Source organism: Bos indicus, chromosome 7 (genome assembly GCF_029378745.1).
Source record: "Bos indicus isolate NIAB-ARS_2022 breed Sahiwal x Tharparkar chromosome 7, NIAB-ARS_B.indTharparkar_mat_pri_1.0, whole genome shotgun sequence".
In the NCBI taxonomy this organism is placed as follows: domain Eukaryota; kingdom Metazoa; phylum Chordata; class Mammalia; order Artiodactyla; family Bovidae; genus Bos; species Bos indicus.
In genome coordinates this window covers 51,351,483-51,369,780 of record NC_091766.1, presented here as the reverse complement: position 1 = coordinate 51,369,780, position 18,298 = coordinate 51,351,483, and the positions used below count along the sequence as shown (strand labels likewise).

The 18,298-nt window shown below is 32.7% G+C and overlaps 1 protein-coding gene across 11 annotated transcripts in view; it reads right to left on the bottom strand.

Moving 5' to 3' along the window:
* ANKHD1 (ankyrin repeat and KH domain containing 1) overlaps window positions 1-18,298 on the bottom strand; it is a 112,585-nt gene that overhangs the window by 45,026 nt on the left and 49,261 nt on the right. For 5 of the 11 annotated variants that reach the window (XM_070793692.1, XM_070793693.1, XM_070793697.1 and 2 more), the window contains exons 11-14: window positions 11,342-11,398; window positions 3,189-3,276; window positions 1,630-1,757; window positions 1,297-1,440 (exon numbers count right to left, since the gene is read on the bottom strand). In XM_070793692.1, coding sequence (XP_070649793.1) covers window positions 1,297-1,440; window positions 1,630-1,757; window positions 3,189-3,276; window positions 11,342-11,398 — 417 coding nt within the window. Of the gene's footprint in view, window positions 1-1,296; window positions 1,441-1,629; window positions 1,758-3,188; window positions 3,277-8,525; window positions 11,399-18,298 lie in introns of those variants that run through there. The other 6 variants (XM_070793694.1, XM_070793695.1, XM_070793696.1 and 3 more) reach the window with 2 other exon arrangements.

The following is an 18,298-nucleotide window of genomic DNA, read 5'->3' as shown; positions in this document are numbered from 1 at the left end:
TGATCTCAGACCAAAGAATAAAACAAAGGTCCATACATGAAACAGAGATCTTGTTTTAGATTTTCTTCATATACCACCCAATGAAACAGAGATCTTATTTTAGATTTTCTTCATATACCACCAAATTAACTTTTTTGTTTCTTTAAAAGAATAAGAGGGAAAGGAAGATGAAAAAGAAGGAGCAGCAGCATTGTTTACCAAGCAATAATTTCTGAGAATACTGATAGGGCAAATTCAGGCAATCTACACATAGTCCATGATTTAAGCTAAATGGAATTAATATCACTCTCTTGTTAAGGAGACAGCCTTGCTGGTTTTAATTATAGCTAGGAATAAAAGTAACATGATCAACTGACCAATTTACCCTTGTTCAAATTCTATAGGGTCAAAAGAAAAAAATCCAACACATTTCCCAAATTAGTGTATTTTAGCAGTTCTCAGGATATTGTTGTAGAAAAGAACTTAAGACATCACTGAACTTTGTATACTTATTATACTCTCTACATACTCTCTGTATTTTTAGGTAGTTTTAAAAATTAATGAATTTTTGGTGCATATATCACTCACACTTTCCTGGTTGATAAGAGTAGCTATCTTTAGAATATCTCTAGAAAAGGTATTTCCAGTATATCTCTTAAGAGTCCTTTGGACTACAAGGAGATCAAACCAGTCAATCTTAAAGGAAATCAACCTTGAATATTCATTGGAAGGACTTCTGCTGAAGCCAAAAAAGACTTTGGCCACCTGATGTGAAGAGCCAACTCACTGGAAAAGATCCTGATGCTAGGAAAGAGTGAAGGCAAAAGGAGAAGCAGGTGGCCCAGGATACGATGGTTAGATAGTGTCACCAACTCAATGCACATAAGTTTGAGCAAACTCCAGGAGTTTGTGGAAGACAGAGGAGTCTGGCATGCTACAGCTCATGGGGTCGCAAAGAGTTGGACATGACTTAACAACTGAATAAAAACAACCAGGATAATTAACAGTCTTGGGAGGTACTAAGGGAAAAGCTTTCTCTTGGTTAACAACTCTAAAGACCTAGCTGAATAAAAGGACAACTTGGAATGCTTATATGGTATTAAGTGTGCATTTTTTTTTTTTAAACCAAACACTATTTTCAGTAAATAAAGACAATTAAAAAATTTCCATGTACTTTTCAAGAAAATCTCAAAAGAATTTAGGACAAGATTTATTCAAATTTTAAAAGAGAAATAAGCCTATTTTATCTAAGACTAATTTTAAACAAAATTTCCAATTTGAAGAATATTTATAAGTTTAAATTCTATTTTATATTACCTGAGATTGATCTTGAGAAGGTGGGGTAAGCTGAGACACATCTGTGGTAGGAACTGACAGAACATTGTTTGGATAATCCAAAAGATAAGAAACAACATTAGTATGACCACCTTTTGCAGCTTCAATGAGCATTGTTGAGCCATCCTGAGAAAAATTGATATTGTAATTAATTGTCAGTTTCTTTTAATAATATGATTACTAAACAAATTTAGTTTCTTAGCTCATATAAAATCAAAACTTAAACAGTAATGAATATTAATAATATTAAGCACTAAAATATCTGAAATATATTTTAATAATGATATATAATTTCCTTATTTTGAAGTAGAATACCTTGAGACGATGAGTAGGGTCAGCCCCATGAGCCAAGAGTAGCTCCACCACTGCCAGGTGACCTCCTGCACATGCCAGTGACACTACTGTATGATCATTATTGGCTGTAGCCCTATTCACATTAGCACCTTCAAAGAAAAATAAAAAAGCAATCTTAGCAAAGCCAGCTCAGACAATATGATTTTTGAAACATTTCTGAAATACAACATAGACATAAAAAAGTACAAAAATCATACGCGTATACTTTGAAATATTTCTCAAAGTGAACATAATTGTGTAACCAGCACCCAGATCAAGAAACAGATTATCCACATACCAGAAGCCCCACTTTGTGTACGCTTTCAGTCACTACCCACCCCTCCAATGATAAGTACTATCCTGACTTCCAAACTGATTTTAGGTTTTGAACTTCATATGAATGAAATCACACAGTGAACTCTTTTTGTGCCTGGCTTCTTTCACTCAGTATAATATTTGTGAGAGTCATCTACACTGTTGCAGTCCATTCATTCAATACCACTTCTAAGATGAAAAATCTAGATTAATAAATATATATAGTTTAACATATATACGAGCACCAAATAATACCATTGTATGTAACTCTTTAAAGACATTTTTGATCTACTTCTAAAATGTGGCAGTATAGCCAGGTCTCAAGGTAGAGAACTTTTGAAACAATACTTAAGAGAAATATAATTTTTCATATTGTGTATTTTAAAAGTTAGAGACCTGGATATGAAGAGAAGACATAAGATCATCTGAATATATTAAAAGGCAATTTAGTAAGTTGTTCAATAGCTCTGTACAATATAATCTAAAGAAAGTCTAAATGCAAAATCTTTTCTTAGCCTCTTTTTTTGGTAAGTTAATTTTGATCGCCAGGAAAAAAAGACTTTATTTTTAGTTCAACTACCTTTTAAAATCCCAATGGATCCAATTAGATAAGACTACAGCAATGTTTGGTCCTCCTTCTTCCTTAATACCAGATTTATTTTATGAAAGAAAAATAAACCTATGGGAAACTAATAATTATTTAATTTTCAAAACTACCCAGCTGAACCTAATCCTAACTTACATTAAAGTACATTTAGCGGGGAGGGGAAAGTACATTTGGGAAAGGCAAGGTACATCAATAAGCATCCTTACATTAGCAACATGAGATTATTTCTAAAGCTGTTAATACAGCTGACTTAACTATATAAACCATAAACAATGGTAGTAGACTTTCTCCCCTCTATCCTTCCCTATTTCCAGCAGAACTGCCTTAAGTGCTGAACAATACTGTATCTACTATACATAGCTGGACATTTTACATTTGACTTTTCCAACTTTTGGGAGTAAGTATATACTGTTTGGTTGATGAAAATTCAAACTTGAAACTAATAAAGATTCCAGCAAAGTACCTTATGAACTCTGCTTCCTAAGAATATACAGCAATAAGAGACTAGAATTCAATACGTAGACTACAGGTAAAGTAGCTTTAACATAAATTACAACAGTTTAGGAACTTTTTACAGAAGTTGCAGCTTCTTGAAAATTCTCATTTGTACTTTCTTTACCTTTGCTAATAAGAAACTGCACAGTACACAAATGACCAGCTCTTGCAGCTTTCATTAAAGGTGTTCTTCCACCTTCAGATTCATGCTCCTAAAGAGACATAAAATAATCCGTTAGTGCCAATTCATTAACCATCCATCTTAAATACTTAGTAGCAATGACATAAGAAATAATGAAGATTTAATACTCAGTCAATGCAATCACTTATGCTGCTGCTGCTGCTAAGTCGCTTCAGTCGTGTCCGACTCTGTTCGACCCCATGGACTGCAGCCTACCAGGCTTCTCCATCCATGGGATTCTCCAGGCAAGAACACTGGAGTGGGTTGCCATTTCCTTCTCCAGTGCATGAAAGTGGAAAGTGAAAGTGAAGTCGCTCAGTTGTGTCCGACTCTTAGCGACCCCACGGACTGCAGCCTACCAGGCTCCTTCGTCCATGGGATTTTCCAGGCAACAGTACTGGAGTGGGGTACCATTGCTGTTACCTACCTCAAATCCTGGAAAATACAGGATTAATTTCAGTCCACACTAGTTAGTGTAACTTTCTAACAGCAAGTTCAGTTTTGCACACCAAACAGTAACCATTAAAAATTAGACTTATGTTTAGTTTGATTCCCAAAAAGAAATAACTGCATTTTTTTTTTCCCTAATACTGTTTCCCTAATTATTCATCTGAACTCTGAAAAAGGAACCTTAATTTTATGAGGTGATTATGAGGATCACATCATATCAGAAGCCAGTAAGAGTTGTATCAAAGGTGAGAAACCAGTCAAACATTGTGGTATTTCAGGAGTAAAGGGAAAAGGAAAAAGAAAAACACAAATGAGCAGATTTTTTTAGAGTAAAATTAAATGCTTGAACAGCCAAAGGCAAAAGAAGCAGTCTTATAATAGCAGAAAGATTGTGTTCTTCCTAGGAAGTTTACCAGCAAGAAGAATGAATGATAAAATAGCTTCCAACCATTCTTTATTAACTCTAAGGGCCCATGGACAGAGGAGCCTGGACGGCTGCAGTCCATGGTGTCGCAAAGAGTTGGACATGACTGAGTGACTAACACACACACACACATGAAGAATGCATAACTATAGACAATGCCAAAATAATGTGGTTTTAGAATGGATTTTGAACTTGAAAATTCAAGTGTAGATAAATGTAATATTCCGGCCATTAACTTCAAACAAAACAGAATACACATCATGAAGAGCTTACTCAGAAAGACATAGAAAGTCATGTCAATACACTATACACTGGAATTCTATCAGCTAAACACTGGAAAGAAAGTGCTCCCTTTAGCAACTGCTATTTACCTTCTGTCTCAGGGCCCTTTTCCTTAAGCTGCTATCTCTTCCCTATAACACTTGTTAGCTCCTTTTCATCCTTGATTGTTTCAAGTGTTGTGTCCTCAAGGAAGATCATCCTGAACCTTCTTAACTAGATCAATTTTCCTAATATCAACTTATAAAGAGTTCTACGAATTGCTCCTTTTTAAGTTTCAAACACATATTAGTTTGTGTAACTATTTAGGGTTACATGTCCACCACTAAAATGCAAGCTTCATAAGAACAGCAATCATGTCCATTTCTGCTTACTATTATATACCTAATATCTAAAATGATTAAGTACTTGAATACTGTTTACCAAGAAGGTACCTAAGCATAACTGACCTCTCAAATCTTCCCTCTCACAGAAATGAAGCTTGAAGTTTAAATTTTCTACTAGGTAAATAAGAGAAAGAGAAGTTAACAATAAATTAAAAGTAGTAGCTAAAATTAGATTAAGAAATTGATTATCTGCATCAGATAATACATTTTATTAGATCATGGGTGGGCAACACTAATGTCGTTTTTCCTTTTTTGGGGGGAGGCTTTCTCATTTCTTAAGCTTGGCAGTGACATCCATCAAAGCAACCAGATCCCATGAATAGTGGCAAAGACAAAAGATTTTGAAAGCCCTGTTTAGAATAAACTTTTAATTAACTGTTAATTCTGTATATTTAAAATATTCCCATAGCTGTTAAAAATAAGAAATCAAAGAGCCTCACCTCAATTTTGAAATTTCAAAATTCAACATATTAATAAAATTTTGGAAATAAAAGGTGTTAAAAGCTGCCTATTTTATTTTCCTCCCTATAAATATACATCCATTCCTTTGGTTTTGAACAATTATGTTTGAGGAAACAGCTGATAAGACAATGCTGCAACTTTATAATGGATTTACACTTCTTGTCCTAAAATTAAAAATGTATATCCCACAACCTATATCACTTGACCCAAAATATCTGATCACTAAATCTTTCTTTTAGGATAGAAATCAAATTTGTTTATACAGTTGACCCTTGAATAACATGGGGCTCGAACTGTGTGGGTCCATTTATATGTTGATAACTAAGTACTACATTACATGATCTGTGGTTGGTTGATCACAGGGATGCAGAAACCAGAATTACATGGGTAAAGTTACATGCAAATTTTCCACTACACAGGTGGGCATCCCTAACCCCCATGTTGTTAGAAGGTCTGCTGGCTACTTAATGAATAGTACTACTATTCACTTACGAATGTTGGGTTTATTATTTCAGCCAATATTTGTTCAGTATCAATAAAATTTTAGAAAAGAAATCACGATTTTCCCCTGCATATACAAAATTAATTTTCAAGGCAACAAAATTACTTTTCAAGGCTACAAAGTTAGATACTGTGCAGTTTAACTTTTCTTTCTCTTTTGAAGAAAACTAAAAAATAAAGGGATTATCTATTCTTTGAACTTTTGGTAAAGCTCACTGATAAATCCTTCTGGGATGCTCTTACCCTTTTAGGAGATGGGTGGTTTTGAACTACTGACTCAATTGTAAAAGTTATTGTTTTATTAAGGTATGTGATTCTAGAACTTCCTTTTTTTGCGCTGCACAGTGCAGCTTGCATGATCTTAGTTCATCAACCAAGGACTGAACCTGGGAACTCGTCAGTGAAAGTGCAGAGTCCTAACCACTGGATCACCAGGGAATTTCCTGGAATCATTTTTGATAATTTATATTTATAGAAAATAATCAATCATTTCATCTAAGTATTCAAACTGATTGTTCATACTGCCCTATAAATTTAGTCCTCTACTATATCAAAGTTATAACTCCGTTTAAGTTTATACCATGTATCTGTGCCTTTTGCCCCTTTGAAAAAAGCTGGTCTTACCTACTTCAGAATTTTTTAAAAATCAGCTTTTATTTTGCTGTTTACCCCTATTTTTTAAACTCTTTTTTTGTTTACTACTCAATATTAACTTTTTTTTAACCTTATATCCTTCCTTCTTTGTGCTGTTGTTCTTTGAGTAGATTCACTTCCTTTCATTATAGACACACACACACACACACACACACACACACACACAATTTTCCTTCTAGGGACCACTTTAGCTGTATCCTCTCTCCCAAGTTTTAATGTGTAGTTTTGGTGATAACAACTATTTTGTAGTTTTTACTGTGATTGCCTTTTAAACTCATGAATTATGTAAAAGTATATTTCCTCATTTTCTAATTGTATGGGATTATTTTTAAAAAGGTTTTATTGTCAATTTGTAATTTTAAAACTACAAAAGATTAGAGAATGTAGTTCATAGCATGAAGAAGTTTGTTTTAAAAACTTTTTTTGTGGGCTACCATGTATCATTTTTATGTATATTCAATGCACTGGAAAATATATTCCATATTTATTGGAAACAAAATTATAGCTCTCTATAAGAACAAACTTGATTTTTCTATTCTTAGCAATTGTTTTATCTGTCAGTTTCATGGAGAAGTGTGGGAAAAAAATCCTATGAGCAGAAATGTAGAACTAATTTTCTTGTAACTATAATTTTCTATTTTAGTTGGAGGGTAGATGTTAAGATACTGATAAGTGACTGATTGTTATACTAATGGGAGGAGCATTTATTTATCTCTAAAAATAATTTTGGCTTAAAATTCCATTTTGTTTGATATTAATATTGTCTTACATAACGTTTTCCATTATTTTGTCAATCTTTTCCCTGTCATTTTGCTTTAGTTCTTTCTCCTGAAAACAGAATTCACTAGATTTTGATTTTGAATCTAATTCAAACTTCTCTGCCCTTTTAACAAATGAGTTGAATAGATTTGTATTTGTTCTGATTAATAAATTTTTCTTAAAAAAAAAAAAGATTCTTTAAAGTTATTCAGTACCTGATTATTCTCTCCAGAACAACACAAGAATTCTAACACGGTTTTTAAACTTTCTAACATATCCTGCTGAATTACATACTATTTCTGTCTAGATTTTAGCACTACTTTGTTTTTAAGCATAAAAATTTAAGTTTTATACTCACAAATTTGTATTTATAGTTTACCAGCTTCTGTGCCTACCAAGGCTTCTTGCATCCCACACCTTCCTCCAGGGTTCTTTTTTCTTCTTATTGATGTACATATATTTTAGTAGTTCTTTTGGCAAGGGTCTGAGGTGGTAAACTCTTTTATTCTTTGTAGATCTGAAAATATCTACATCTGAAAATATAAGTATGTCTTCTTCTTTGGAATGCTAGCAGAGTACAGAATTCTGTATCATGCTATTATCTTCTGATATTTGGAGGATATTACCCTCTGTTGTTTTCTGTAATTATTATTGTTGATGAGAATCTATTGTCAAAAAGGTAAATGGTCTTCCTTTGAGAATAATTCATTTTTCCTATAATGGCTTTTAAGATTTTTTTCTTTATCCTTAAAATTCTGCAGTTTCATTTGTTCTTCTTAGTGATTTTTTCAACCAAGGATTCCTGTCAGCCTTCAGTTCTAGAAAATTCTCCATCAGTATCTCTTCAAGCATTTCTTAGTGATTTTTTTCTAAGACTCATGTCAGGTTTCAATTCTAGAAAATTCTCCATCATTATCTCTTCAAGCATTGCCTTTGCTTGCTATTTCTATTTTCTCCTTCAGCAACTTCAAATAAATATATGGTAGAGCCTATTTCATTTCTCTCAATTTCTCTTTTATATTTTCCATCTCTTTATTTTTGTGCTGTATTTATTTATCATTTGATTAAATCTTTATTCAACTGTCCAACATACTGTTTATCCTATACATTTTTAATATAAATTTATTTAAATTGGAGGCTAATTACTTTACAATATTGTATTGGTTTTGCCATACATCAACATGAATCTGTATCCTATACATTTTTATTTTCAAAAAATTTTTTACCTGAAAGTTTAAGTATTTCATATCTACCTGACCTTAATTCATAATTATCAGCTCCTATTTCACTGCCTCTCATTCTTTTATGGCTACTGTTCATAGTTTAAGCATGTTTAAAATCTCTGATTAAAGTCTTTTATTTCAATTTTCTTGGGCCTATATTCTCCTAGTTTGCTGGCTGTTTGCTTGCATTTTGACTATCTCTCTTGATGTAGATTTGCTCCTGAGCTTTACAATTTTTCTTATTTGAAAAAGTTCATTTTGCATGGGAGTTGGTTTTTTTTTTCTTTTATTTCCATTTATAAACTTATCCCTTCTCATCAGATGGTCTGAAAGTTACCTTAATCTGGTCCGTTTCAGAAGTAGACCTTTACCTGGCAACTTAAGCTTCTTATCCCATGAGGTTATTTCTGTTCTTCTTTCTTCTCACTATATCAAATAATGATGTCCTCCAAGTTCTTAGCTACACTGCTGTCTTTGCCTCTTCCCTCTATGAAGAACAATCTGCTAATTTCTAACAGTAATCCTGGGCAGTTCTTTGAGTTTTTTTCCCACCCTGCTTCACAAGCTGGGCAATAATAAATTAGGTACCACTTTCATGCTTCAATCAAGTAGACTAAATCTATTGGCCTGCTCTATGTGAGATACATTCAGTTCTTATTCCCTTAAAGATGAAATTCAAGCCCCAAATAGCTTCAACTGTAGATCCAGAGTCCATTTTTAGTCCACAGTTCTTTAACCTTGTTTCTGAGTATAGCTACATGTTTTTAGTTTAGTTTGTTACCCTCCCATATTTTATTTACTGTATCTATGTACTTGACACAGAACAGAGAGGTTTCAAAATATATTAAGAGACTTTACCCTCTTGAAAGGAAGTCATTTGTTACTTGTATTTAAACAAATTTGAGACAGGATTAATTCAACATACAATAGGAAGGAAAGAGAAAATTTTTTTGGCCTTTAAAAAAAAATTATCAGGAGCTTTGTGTATTGCACAGTTTAGAGATCAAGAAAAAATTGATAAAAGTTTTCCAGCTTTAAGTAGTAAAATCTTAAAATATGTATATGTTATTCCTTAGTGAAAAGTTATTTAAAAACTGGGAGGTCCTATTTAGTTTATTAAGGTAAACTAACCACTAATACTTAAAATATATTGATAAGTAGATATTTAGAACTTACAAGTCTGCTACACTTTTTTTCATAAAAAATGTACTGCAAAGTTCTGGTTCTGATGCATAAATACTATGAGAAAAAAGGTACAAGTTTTTTTCTACTTGACTTAAGATAACAAAAATTTTAGATTAAGGTTTTTTTCCTTTAAAATAAGTCAATTTCCTTAAAAACCACAGTCCGGGCCACCCAAGGTATTTGTTCAAGATTGTCACTATATCACAGAGACAGTGCTTCTTGGAGTTGAAGGTGGACAATGTCTTGGGGTAAGGACCAGAATCAGAGGGAGGAAAAGGAGATTGTTTATACTATGTTATGTACTAAAGGATTCTTACATCTCCCTTAGTGAATATGCTCTTCCAACCCACTACTCTGTATACTGATCATTACCTTAGCAATTTGTTACTGATCAGATTCATATCCTTCAATAGAACTGAGATGGAGAAAGATTAAGAGGCACCATATTAGTGCTTGTATTTAGCTCAGTTTCTAAAAACATGTAACAAAGACAAAAACCAAGTTCATTCAGTTTGGATGGAGGAAGGATGATAATAAAGCAAAGATGAGAACAGAACTCAACAATGATGCAGAATAATCTACAGACTCTACAGTATAGACAGCAGAGTCTCTACAGACAGATAGCAGTGTTTCAAAGTATGGAATATAAAGGACTTAATGAGAATCTCCTGGTATATCATCTAAAGTGCAGACTCCCCATTTCAGAGCTGCTGAATCTGAACCTCTAAAAGGAGGGCTGCAAACCTAATTTTTAAAATTATCCTCCAATAAATAATAATAATAAAAATCCCAAGTCTTAAGACTTACAGCTAGAGATAGATTTATAATCACATTTCCTTTAACAAACCCAGAGAGAAAGAAATAACTTTATGTGAACTAACACTCAGTTTTACATTCTTGACAGGAGCCAGAGTTACTACATAAACTGAGCAAAAGTTTACATTTTCACCTAATATTTTGTGAAAGAAATTTATTTACTCTATTCCAAATAGAATGAATATATAACAACTTCTTGTTCCAAAAGCCAATAAAGGTGATCCTTAACAAGCATTATGATTAAAAGTGGCTTGATACTGAAAAATTTATTTTAGATGGCCTAAATTGTGATACAATCACAACTCACTCTTAATTTAAAAATTAAGTACTGCTCCTGAGTGTAAACAAATCTCTCTGAATTATAATGGATATTAAATTTGCTTGACTTTTAAAACCATTAGGGCAAAAATTCCACACATTTTTTTCAAAAGAAAAGAAATGCTTGTTTATAAACAACAATTTCAGAATGAGGCTACATGAGAGGATATTAAGAAAATTTTAATTTTACAGAAATTAGGGCATCAGCTAGTAAATGTGTCACTATTTTTTGTTGTTGTTGTTTGAGGATTATATAAAAAATAATCCACTGTATCACTCTAAATCTGAGTTTCAGACTTTTGTTGAACAAAGCTGAATACAAAGGGCTTTATGACTGAGGGATATCTTAACTCTCTCAATAAAGGAGAATGCAAAAGAACTATCTGAATAGGAAAAACTATTTTCACCTAAGAGGTTTTTTAGGAATACTACATAGATGAATACTAAGGAAGCAAACCTCTAGTAATATAAATCTCTTTTTATTGGAACTTCATAATCTTTTTCAATTGAAGAGTATTTCCTTTGTCACCCAGCAGGGTCCTGGAACTTCTTGGCTGGAATTCAGATACCCAGAGTTCTGGTTACCTACATCATCTATTCTTTATGTAGTAGCTTACAAGCATCAAAGGCCACCCTCACCTGATGCTTGGCCGGATCTATGCCCTCCAAAATAGTCTTCATGTCCTCCTGCTTGTCCTGTGAAAGGAAAAAGAAGAACTCACGGATCTAATTCCAAAAATGAAAATCACATTTGGCCATGAAGACCTTGTGACTGGTACTTCAGGTGCTGGGCTTTGTTAACTTAGGATCTTCAGCTAAAAAGATTCCCATATATAGAGACCATAATCTCATGAACAGAGTATTATTTCTTTAACAGCATGATAATATGGTCTCTACCAATATAATTTTAACATAAACCTTAACATATGCAGACATAATTCTGCTAAATGTCTAGAATTCATACCTTTGTCTTCAAATACAACTAAAACTACAGGAAAAAAAGAGCAGTATCTTAATATCTAACCAAGGGAAATAATTAAATTGAAAGATCTGTGAATATCAGAAACTGAGAGAAAAAGTAGGGAAAGTATTGTAAGATGATTAAACAGTTCTGTAGTACCTCCTCCTCCCATTATAAATGCAGTCAGTCCTCACACTTCAACTAAAACAGGAGACTTGAAAGAACTTGAGAGATGGAATATCTGTATTTTCTCTAGATCTTAGACTCCAGATAGGAAGAAAGTTCTTGCAGATGAGACAGGAATATAGCTGAAGAAACAGCAAGGAGCACTGCAATCACTGACCAGAGTCAACTATATCTCCAAATAAAAGAGATGTGGCCTAGAGAAATCTTCACTCTAAGTCACTCCTACCTCCTACCCTGGAAGATGTGCTTACCTAAGAAGGTGCATGCTCCTATGGCAAAGATTTAGTGAGAAAATATTCTGAGACAACTATATGATATGAAGAAGCTGACTGTTAAAGCTCACTTGTTCTTCCTTTCTCATCCACATATGAGTTTCAACAAAAACAAGTCCCATTCAAATATGAATAGATAAGCACAAAGTATCCAACACAGAACATATTAAGAAGTTCTTAAAAAAACAGAAAGAAAATTTAACCCAAATATTCCCTACACTTTCAAAAAATTAAAGGGAATACAAATGCTTTAAACAGTGGGACAAAGTGATATAACAGCAAGAGGAAATTTAAAAGTGAGTTGGAAGAGCAGAAGATACTAAGTAATGAGGAAACCATGAAAACCACATTAGAAGCAGCGACAACTTTGCAGAAAAAATAGGGCCCTGATGGATGATCCCTATTAAGAAAGAATACAGAGGAAAAAAAAAAAGAAGTGAAAAGAATCAGACATAAAGATAATACAAATAAGGGAGATTCAATATATGGATAATAAATGTCCCAGGAGAAAAAAGAATAGAAAAAGAAGTGTTCTATAGAAGAAGAAAACTGAAGAAGAAGAAAACTGGAAGAAGGATGATACTAGAAGAAAACTGGAGAAGGATGATAAGGAGGAGAAAGAAAAGGAGAAAGGAAAGAGGATGAACTAAAATCTTCAAATAGAAAGCATTCATGATTTTCCAGGAAAAACTATTATAAAATAATACACACCAAGATACATCCTGGAGAAATCATAAACATTTAATATAATGAAAGAATCTTATGATAATCCAGGCAGAAAAGAAGTCGCTTACATATACTTACATACACTGGGGAATATTCTAGCAGGCTTTTGCAATATTTAATACCAGAAGATAATAGAACAGAGGGCTTAGAATTTTGAGAGGAAAAAACCCAGTGATTCAATAATTCTATATATGGCTACATGGTGGGTCAGTGGTAAAGAATCCGCCTGCCAATGCAGGAGACACACAAGACGCGAGTTTGAACCCTGGATTGGGAAGAGATTCCCTGGAGGAGGAAATGGCAACCCACTCTAGTATTCTTGCCTGGGAAATTCCATGGACAGAGGAGCCTGTTGGGCAATAATCCATGGGATCTCAAAGAGTCAGACACAACTTAGTGACTGAGCATGCACGCACGCACATTCATTTATAAATACAACAAACAATAGTCCTAAAAATGCAAACACCTGTAAACTTTTTTGGTGGAGGAGAGTAAATTCAAAACAAAATACTAATATCAGCCAGCCAAAACTTGAGTCAAGTTCAGGAAATCAGGAATTCAGAATCTATATAATATGAAAGACTAGTAAGGTAAACAATGAATCCACCTAAATATACAATTAAACAACTTTGAGAAATAGGATCATAAAACAGAACATAAATGTTGTAAAATCATAACAATGTAAAAATAAAATAACTCATGAAAATTCTATAATGTAAGACACAATCTCCTCTTCAGAATGGAGTTAATAAATATTGTCTAAATATTAGATTTTTTAAAAATCAGTTTTTTAAAAAGAAAGTAACAAAATATTTCAAAATTTGCACTTGTACATGATGTCTGAATACTTCTCCAGGAAATAACTTTATATCTGTGTTTTACATAGTTCACCAAAGCTTTGGGAGCAATTAGTGAGCAGCTAACAGGGCTACTTGGAACATTGTGATTTTTTAAGATAAAAGAACATGGGGGCTATGATCAGAGATTAGAATATTAAATTATAAAAAAAGAAAGGAAGGAAGACAGAAGAAATCTAACTCATTTTAAGGAGAATTAAGAATCTGGAGACCTCGACTGCTAACAGAAGTGTAGACTGGTTCAGCATTTTTGAACAATTTAGCAACAGCTATCAAATTTCTAGATGTGGACCCTCTGATAACCAGCAATTTCACTTCTAGGAATTTACCCCTATAGATAAACTCACAAAAGTAGCAAAGATATATAAATGTACATAACAATATTTGGTGTAGCACCATTTGTAATATTTAAAGATTATAATAACTCAAATGTTTATGAATAAGTAAGTGGTTAATCAATTACACAGCACACAGGAAACCTGTGAAAAAGAGTGAGAAATCTTAGGGATTGATAGGAAAAATATTATATTAAAAAGAAAAATGTTTCAGAACAGTATACGTGATAACAAATCTATTCATATAAAAAAGAGACACAGCTCACAAACACAGAATATATACATGCTTGGGTGTACAGAAATATCTAGAAAGACACACAACATACTGCTCAAGTTAAAAAAAAATCTTATGAAGATTTCTATTTTGTAAGATTTAATACAGATAACAAACTGATCTTTCAAAATTTTTGTCTTTTAAGATAAGTCCATATCAAATCTTAATTTCCAGAAGTAAGAAACCAGAGGGTGCTAATATATCCACAGTCAAAATACCCAGTTTCCACTAGTTCAACTATTCTAGGAAATCCTCCCCCAAAGTTCATTTGGCTGGTAGAATAGTCTAAGAAAAGCCAACAGAGGTCAGAGAGCTTACTTTCTATGGTTAGGGAGGAAAATCAGTGACAGGCCACTACAATATATTCAAGGGGCCCAATTTACTCAGTGCAGAAGTGCTTCAATTTTTACTCCAATGTTAAAAATAATAAACCTTAAAAGCTATGATCAACTCTACAAAGAAAATCAGTATAGTAAAAACCAATTTTCTATTTAAGTAAGGAATTATACAAAGCACTAAGCATTAATTAGAGTATGTATTTCTTTCAATATGTGACTTTTCATCATATCTATATAAAATATCTCCAGAAGAATAGAAGGAAAGAACAACACTGATTGCTAATAGAGAGGAAAACTGGGTGCCCATGAGACACTTTAAAACATAACAAGTTTTGAACCATGTAAAGGCATTACCTATTTAAAAAATAAGAAAAACTACAACTGATTTGCGTAAGACCAACTATTACTCAATACGGCAAAGATGCAGAATTAGCAACATTGTGTACCTACTACACTTCTTTAGGTTGGTTCTACTTATTTTCTTTGATACTGCATCTATAGCAGATTATGAACATAAAGAAAGAAACCATGTCCTATCTTATCCCTGGAAAAACTTGTCTTCCACCCTTACTTTCAAGATGGTGAACATCTTGAAGCAAAACAGTATTTCTAAATTCCCAGCCACTGAATATGTATCTTAAAGAAATTTTGAAAAGTTTGAAGCCACATAAGATGAGAAGAGGATGTAACAAAAGTTTATTCTGCTACCTGAAATAAAATTTAACTGAAGGAAAAGAAGAATAAATTCTTAATTGAATAATTCCAAAGATAACTGGAGATTTTATTCTTAAGGAAACAATTTACTTAAAAATTCATGTCAAGGAAACTCTTCCTACTTCTTTGACAGTATTTAAATAGGAAAAAATATTGATAGTAAAAAGACAGGGTGGAAGACATAATGATTTAGCATTGTATTGCCAAATAATCCTTACTGGGGTGGCCTTGCCAAGTTACTGTATTTTCTAGGGATTGGCAACTTTTATCTATTAAAATATTTTATAGTAAGCTAAATCTGCTAATTATTAACTATAAACACCATCCAAAATTAAATAATTTAATACATTTAATATACACAAAGATTTCAAGAGATAGAATCATTTGTGTAACATATCACTGCTCTTAATGATGAGTCGCAACTAAAATTTCATTTTCTTCAAGAATCCTATAGCACTTTACACATTCTTGGGCTAAGCACTCATCTAGTCCATTCAATACCTCCAAACAAGTAGCTGCTTAACTTGTTCTTTAAAAAAACATAAAATTAGATTCCTTAACACACATCATTAAAGATCTTCTGGTCCAAACCCCTCATTAAAAAAAGGAAAGGGGGGAGAAGAGGAAGAAAGAAAAAAAAAAAAAAAAAAAGCCTAGGGAGTCTCAGTGATTTGCTAGCACATTCAGCAGAACCAAAGAAACAATATTTACATGACTTGGGTAAAATAGTCCAGAAAATAATACTAGATTTCATTTTACAGATGAAATTATTGAAGCAACTATTTACTTAAGATCAGTGGTTTTATGGCTATAATGAAAATTTAGGTCTTGTCTAATGTTCAGAGCATCTCTAATGAAGACTTTTTTCTAAATAACCTAAGTGTAGCCCTCCATTTAGATACAGGATTACAGGGTGCTTTCTGCAGGTACTTCTACCTTTTAGTTGATTTATTTTCAAACAGCAATGAAGGCCTATAACATGCTAAAATAGATCATAAAAAATCTTTACATGAATACAACTAGAATGTATTTACTTTCTCTAACATCTATGTCAGTTGTTTATTATGGGAAATACTACTTGAGTTCCTCTTCTAAAATGAAAGGCCAAGGAGCTGGAGACAAGGAAGGAATACTAATTTATATATTATTCTCCCTTTCCAACCTTAACTTTGTGAAGGAAAATTCTGTAGATGACAAGTATTTCTTTTATGTTAACAAATGTATCAAAGCTTTAGTGTTGAAATTAACATGCCATGATGAAAATAGAAAGATTCCACCATCTTCACAAATGGTTTGAAAAACACAAACACACAAAATCAATGTAACTCTTCACAGACTTCGACTTATAAGTAAGTACTGGGAATGTATTATACAATATGGTAAATATAATTCACACTGTATGTTATATATGAAAGCTGTTAAGAGAGCAAATCCTAATAGATCATGTGACAAGAAATAAATTTTTTTTTCTATTTCTTTAACTTTGTGTCTACATGAGATGGAGGAGGGCATGGCAACCCACTCTAGTATTCTAGCCTTAGAATCCCATGGACAGAGAAACCTGGTGTGCTATAGTCCATAGGGTTGGACACAACTGAAGTGACTTAGAACACACAGTATATGAGATGATATATGTTCAGTAATTTATTATGATAATCCCAAATTAAATTTATACAATGTTGTATGTCAAATGTATCTTAATAAACCTGGAATAAAATTTTTTTAAATAAAACACAATAAAAACTCCTATATATAGAGATAAATATATATATTTTTAAAAATATATATAGATAAATATATATATTAAATATATATATCTCTCTCTCTCTCACTTAAAAACAGAAAAAACAATACTGACATGTTAACCAACACAGTGTTGCCACCTAAACATACTATTATTAGGGCCTTTGTAAACTCTGACCTGACGCAGTCATCTCTCATAGACATGGAACAACTCTCTAACAATAAAATGGTTGGACATGGAAGCCAGGAAAACAAAGATAACAAAGTAAGTCAAGATTAAAAGTAATCTTTTAATCTTTTAAAAGTAAGCAAGCCAAAAAATGAGAAAGAAGCAGAATAGTGTTTTACAATCCAAATTATACTGTTGAATAGTTCATGCAAATTCTCCACCTTGAACATAAAAGTAATAGTGAACAGGGAGCTAAAGGACTGTGGTAAAAGAAATCAAGCCATGTAAGTGCTTTAGCTGAAGTAAGCTATCAAGATACGAACAAGAATGAAACATTAAAACTCTGTCTTCTGGTCTAAAAACCAGTAAATAGGGAGAAAGGCCTAGAGTAACAACTATACAGGACACCAGGACAGTGACTCAAAGACTATGGAACTGAATCAACTTCAGTTTTTGTTTTTCTAATACTGTAGATGTTGATTTTAGTTTTACTTTTTACTTTTTGGCAGCACAGCTGTGGGATCTTAGTTCCCCAATCAGGAATGAAACTTGTCCATGTATGCCCCCTGCAGTGGAACCGTGATCTTAAGCACAGGACCACCAGGGAAGTCCCTCAACTTCAGTTTTGAAATGGTATTTATTAGTTATTTTTTGCCAAGTAATTGAGTAACAAATTTGTAAGGACACTGATAGTACATTTCTTTTCAGAGAAACAAGATTAGTTTTCAAAGGCAGGTGTCTTCTCTTTTTTAAAAAATTCCTTTTAGATTTTAAATATATTACAGAATGCTAATGTTTTTTAATAAAAAACTTTCTTACAATGGATTTACATCATATTATACCTGTCATTATATCAAATACTAAAAACAAATTTGGGCCCAATAAAAGATGCTGTGCTGAGAAAGTAGCACATAAAGGAATACTATCTTTCAGTATACAATGATTCCCATTACAGTGGTAACAAGAGGTACAAACAGCAGGGAGATATGGATTAGGTGATTTGTTCAAGGCTCTCTACTTA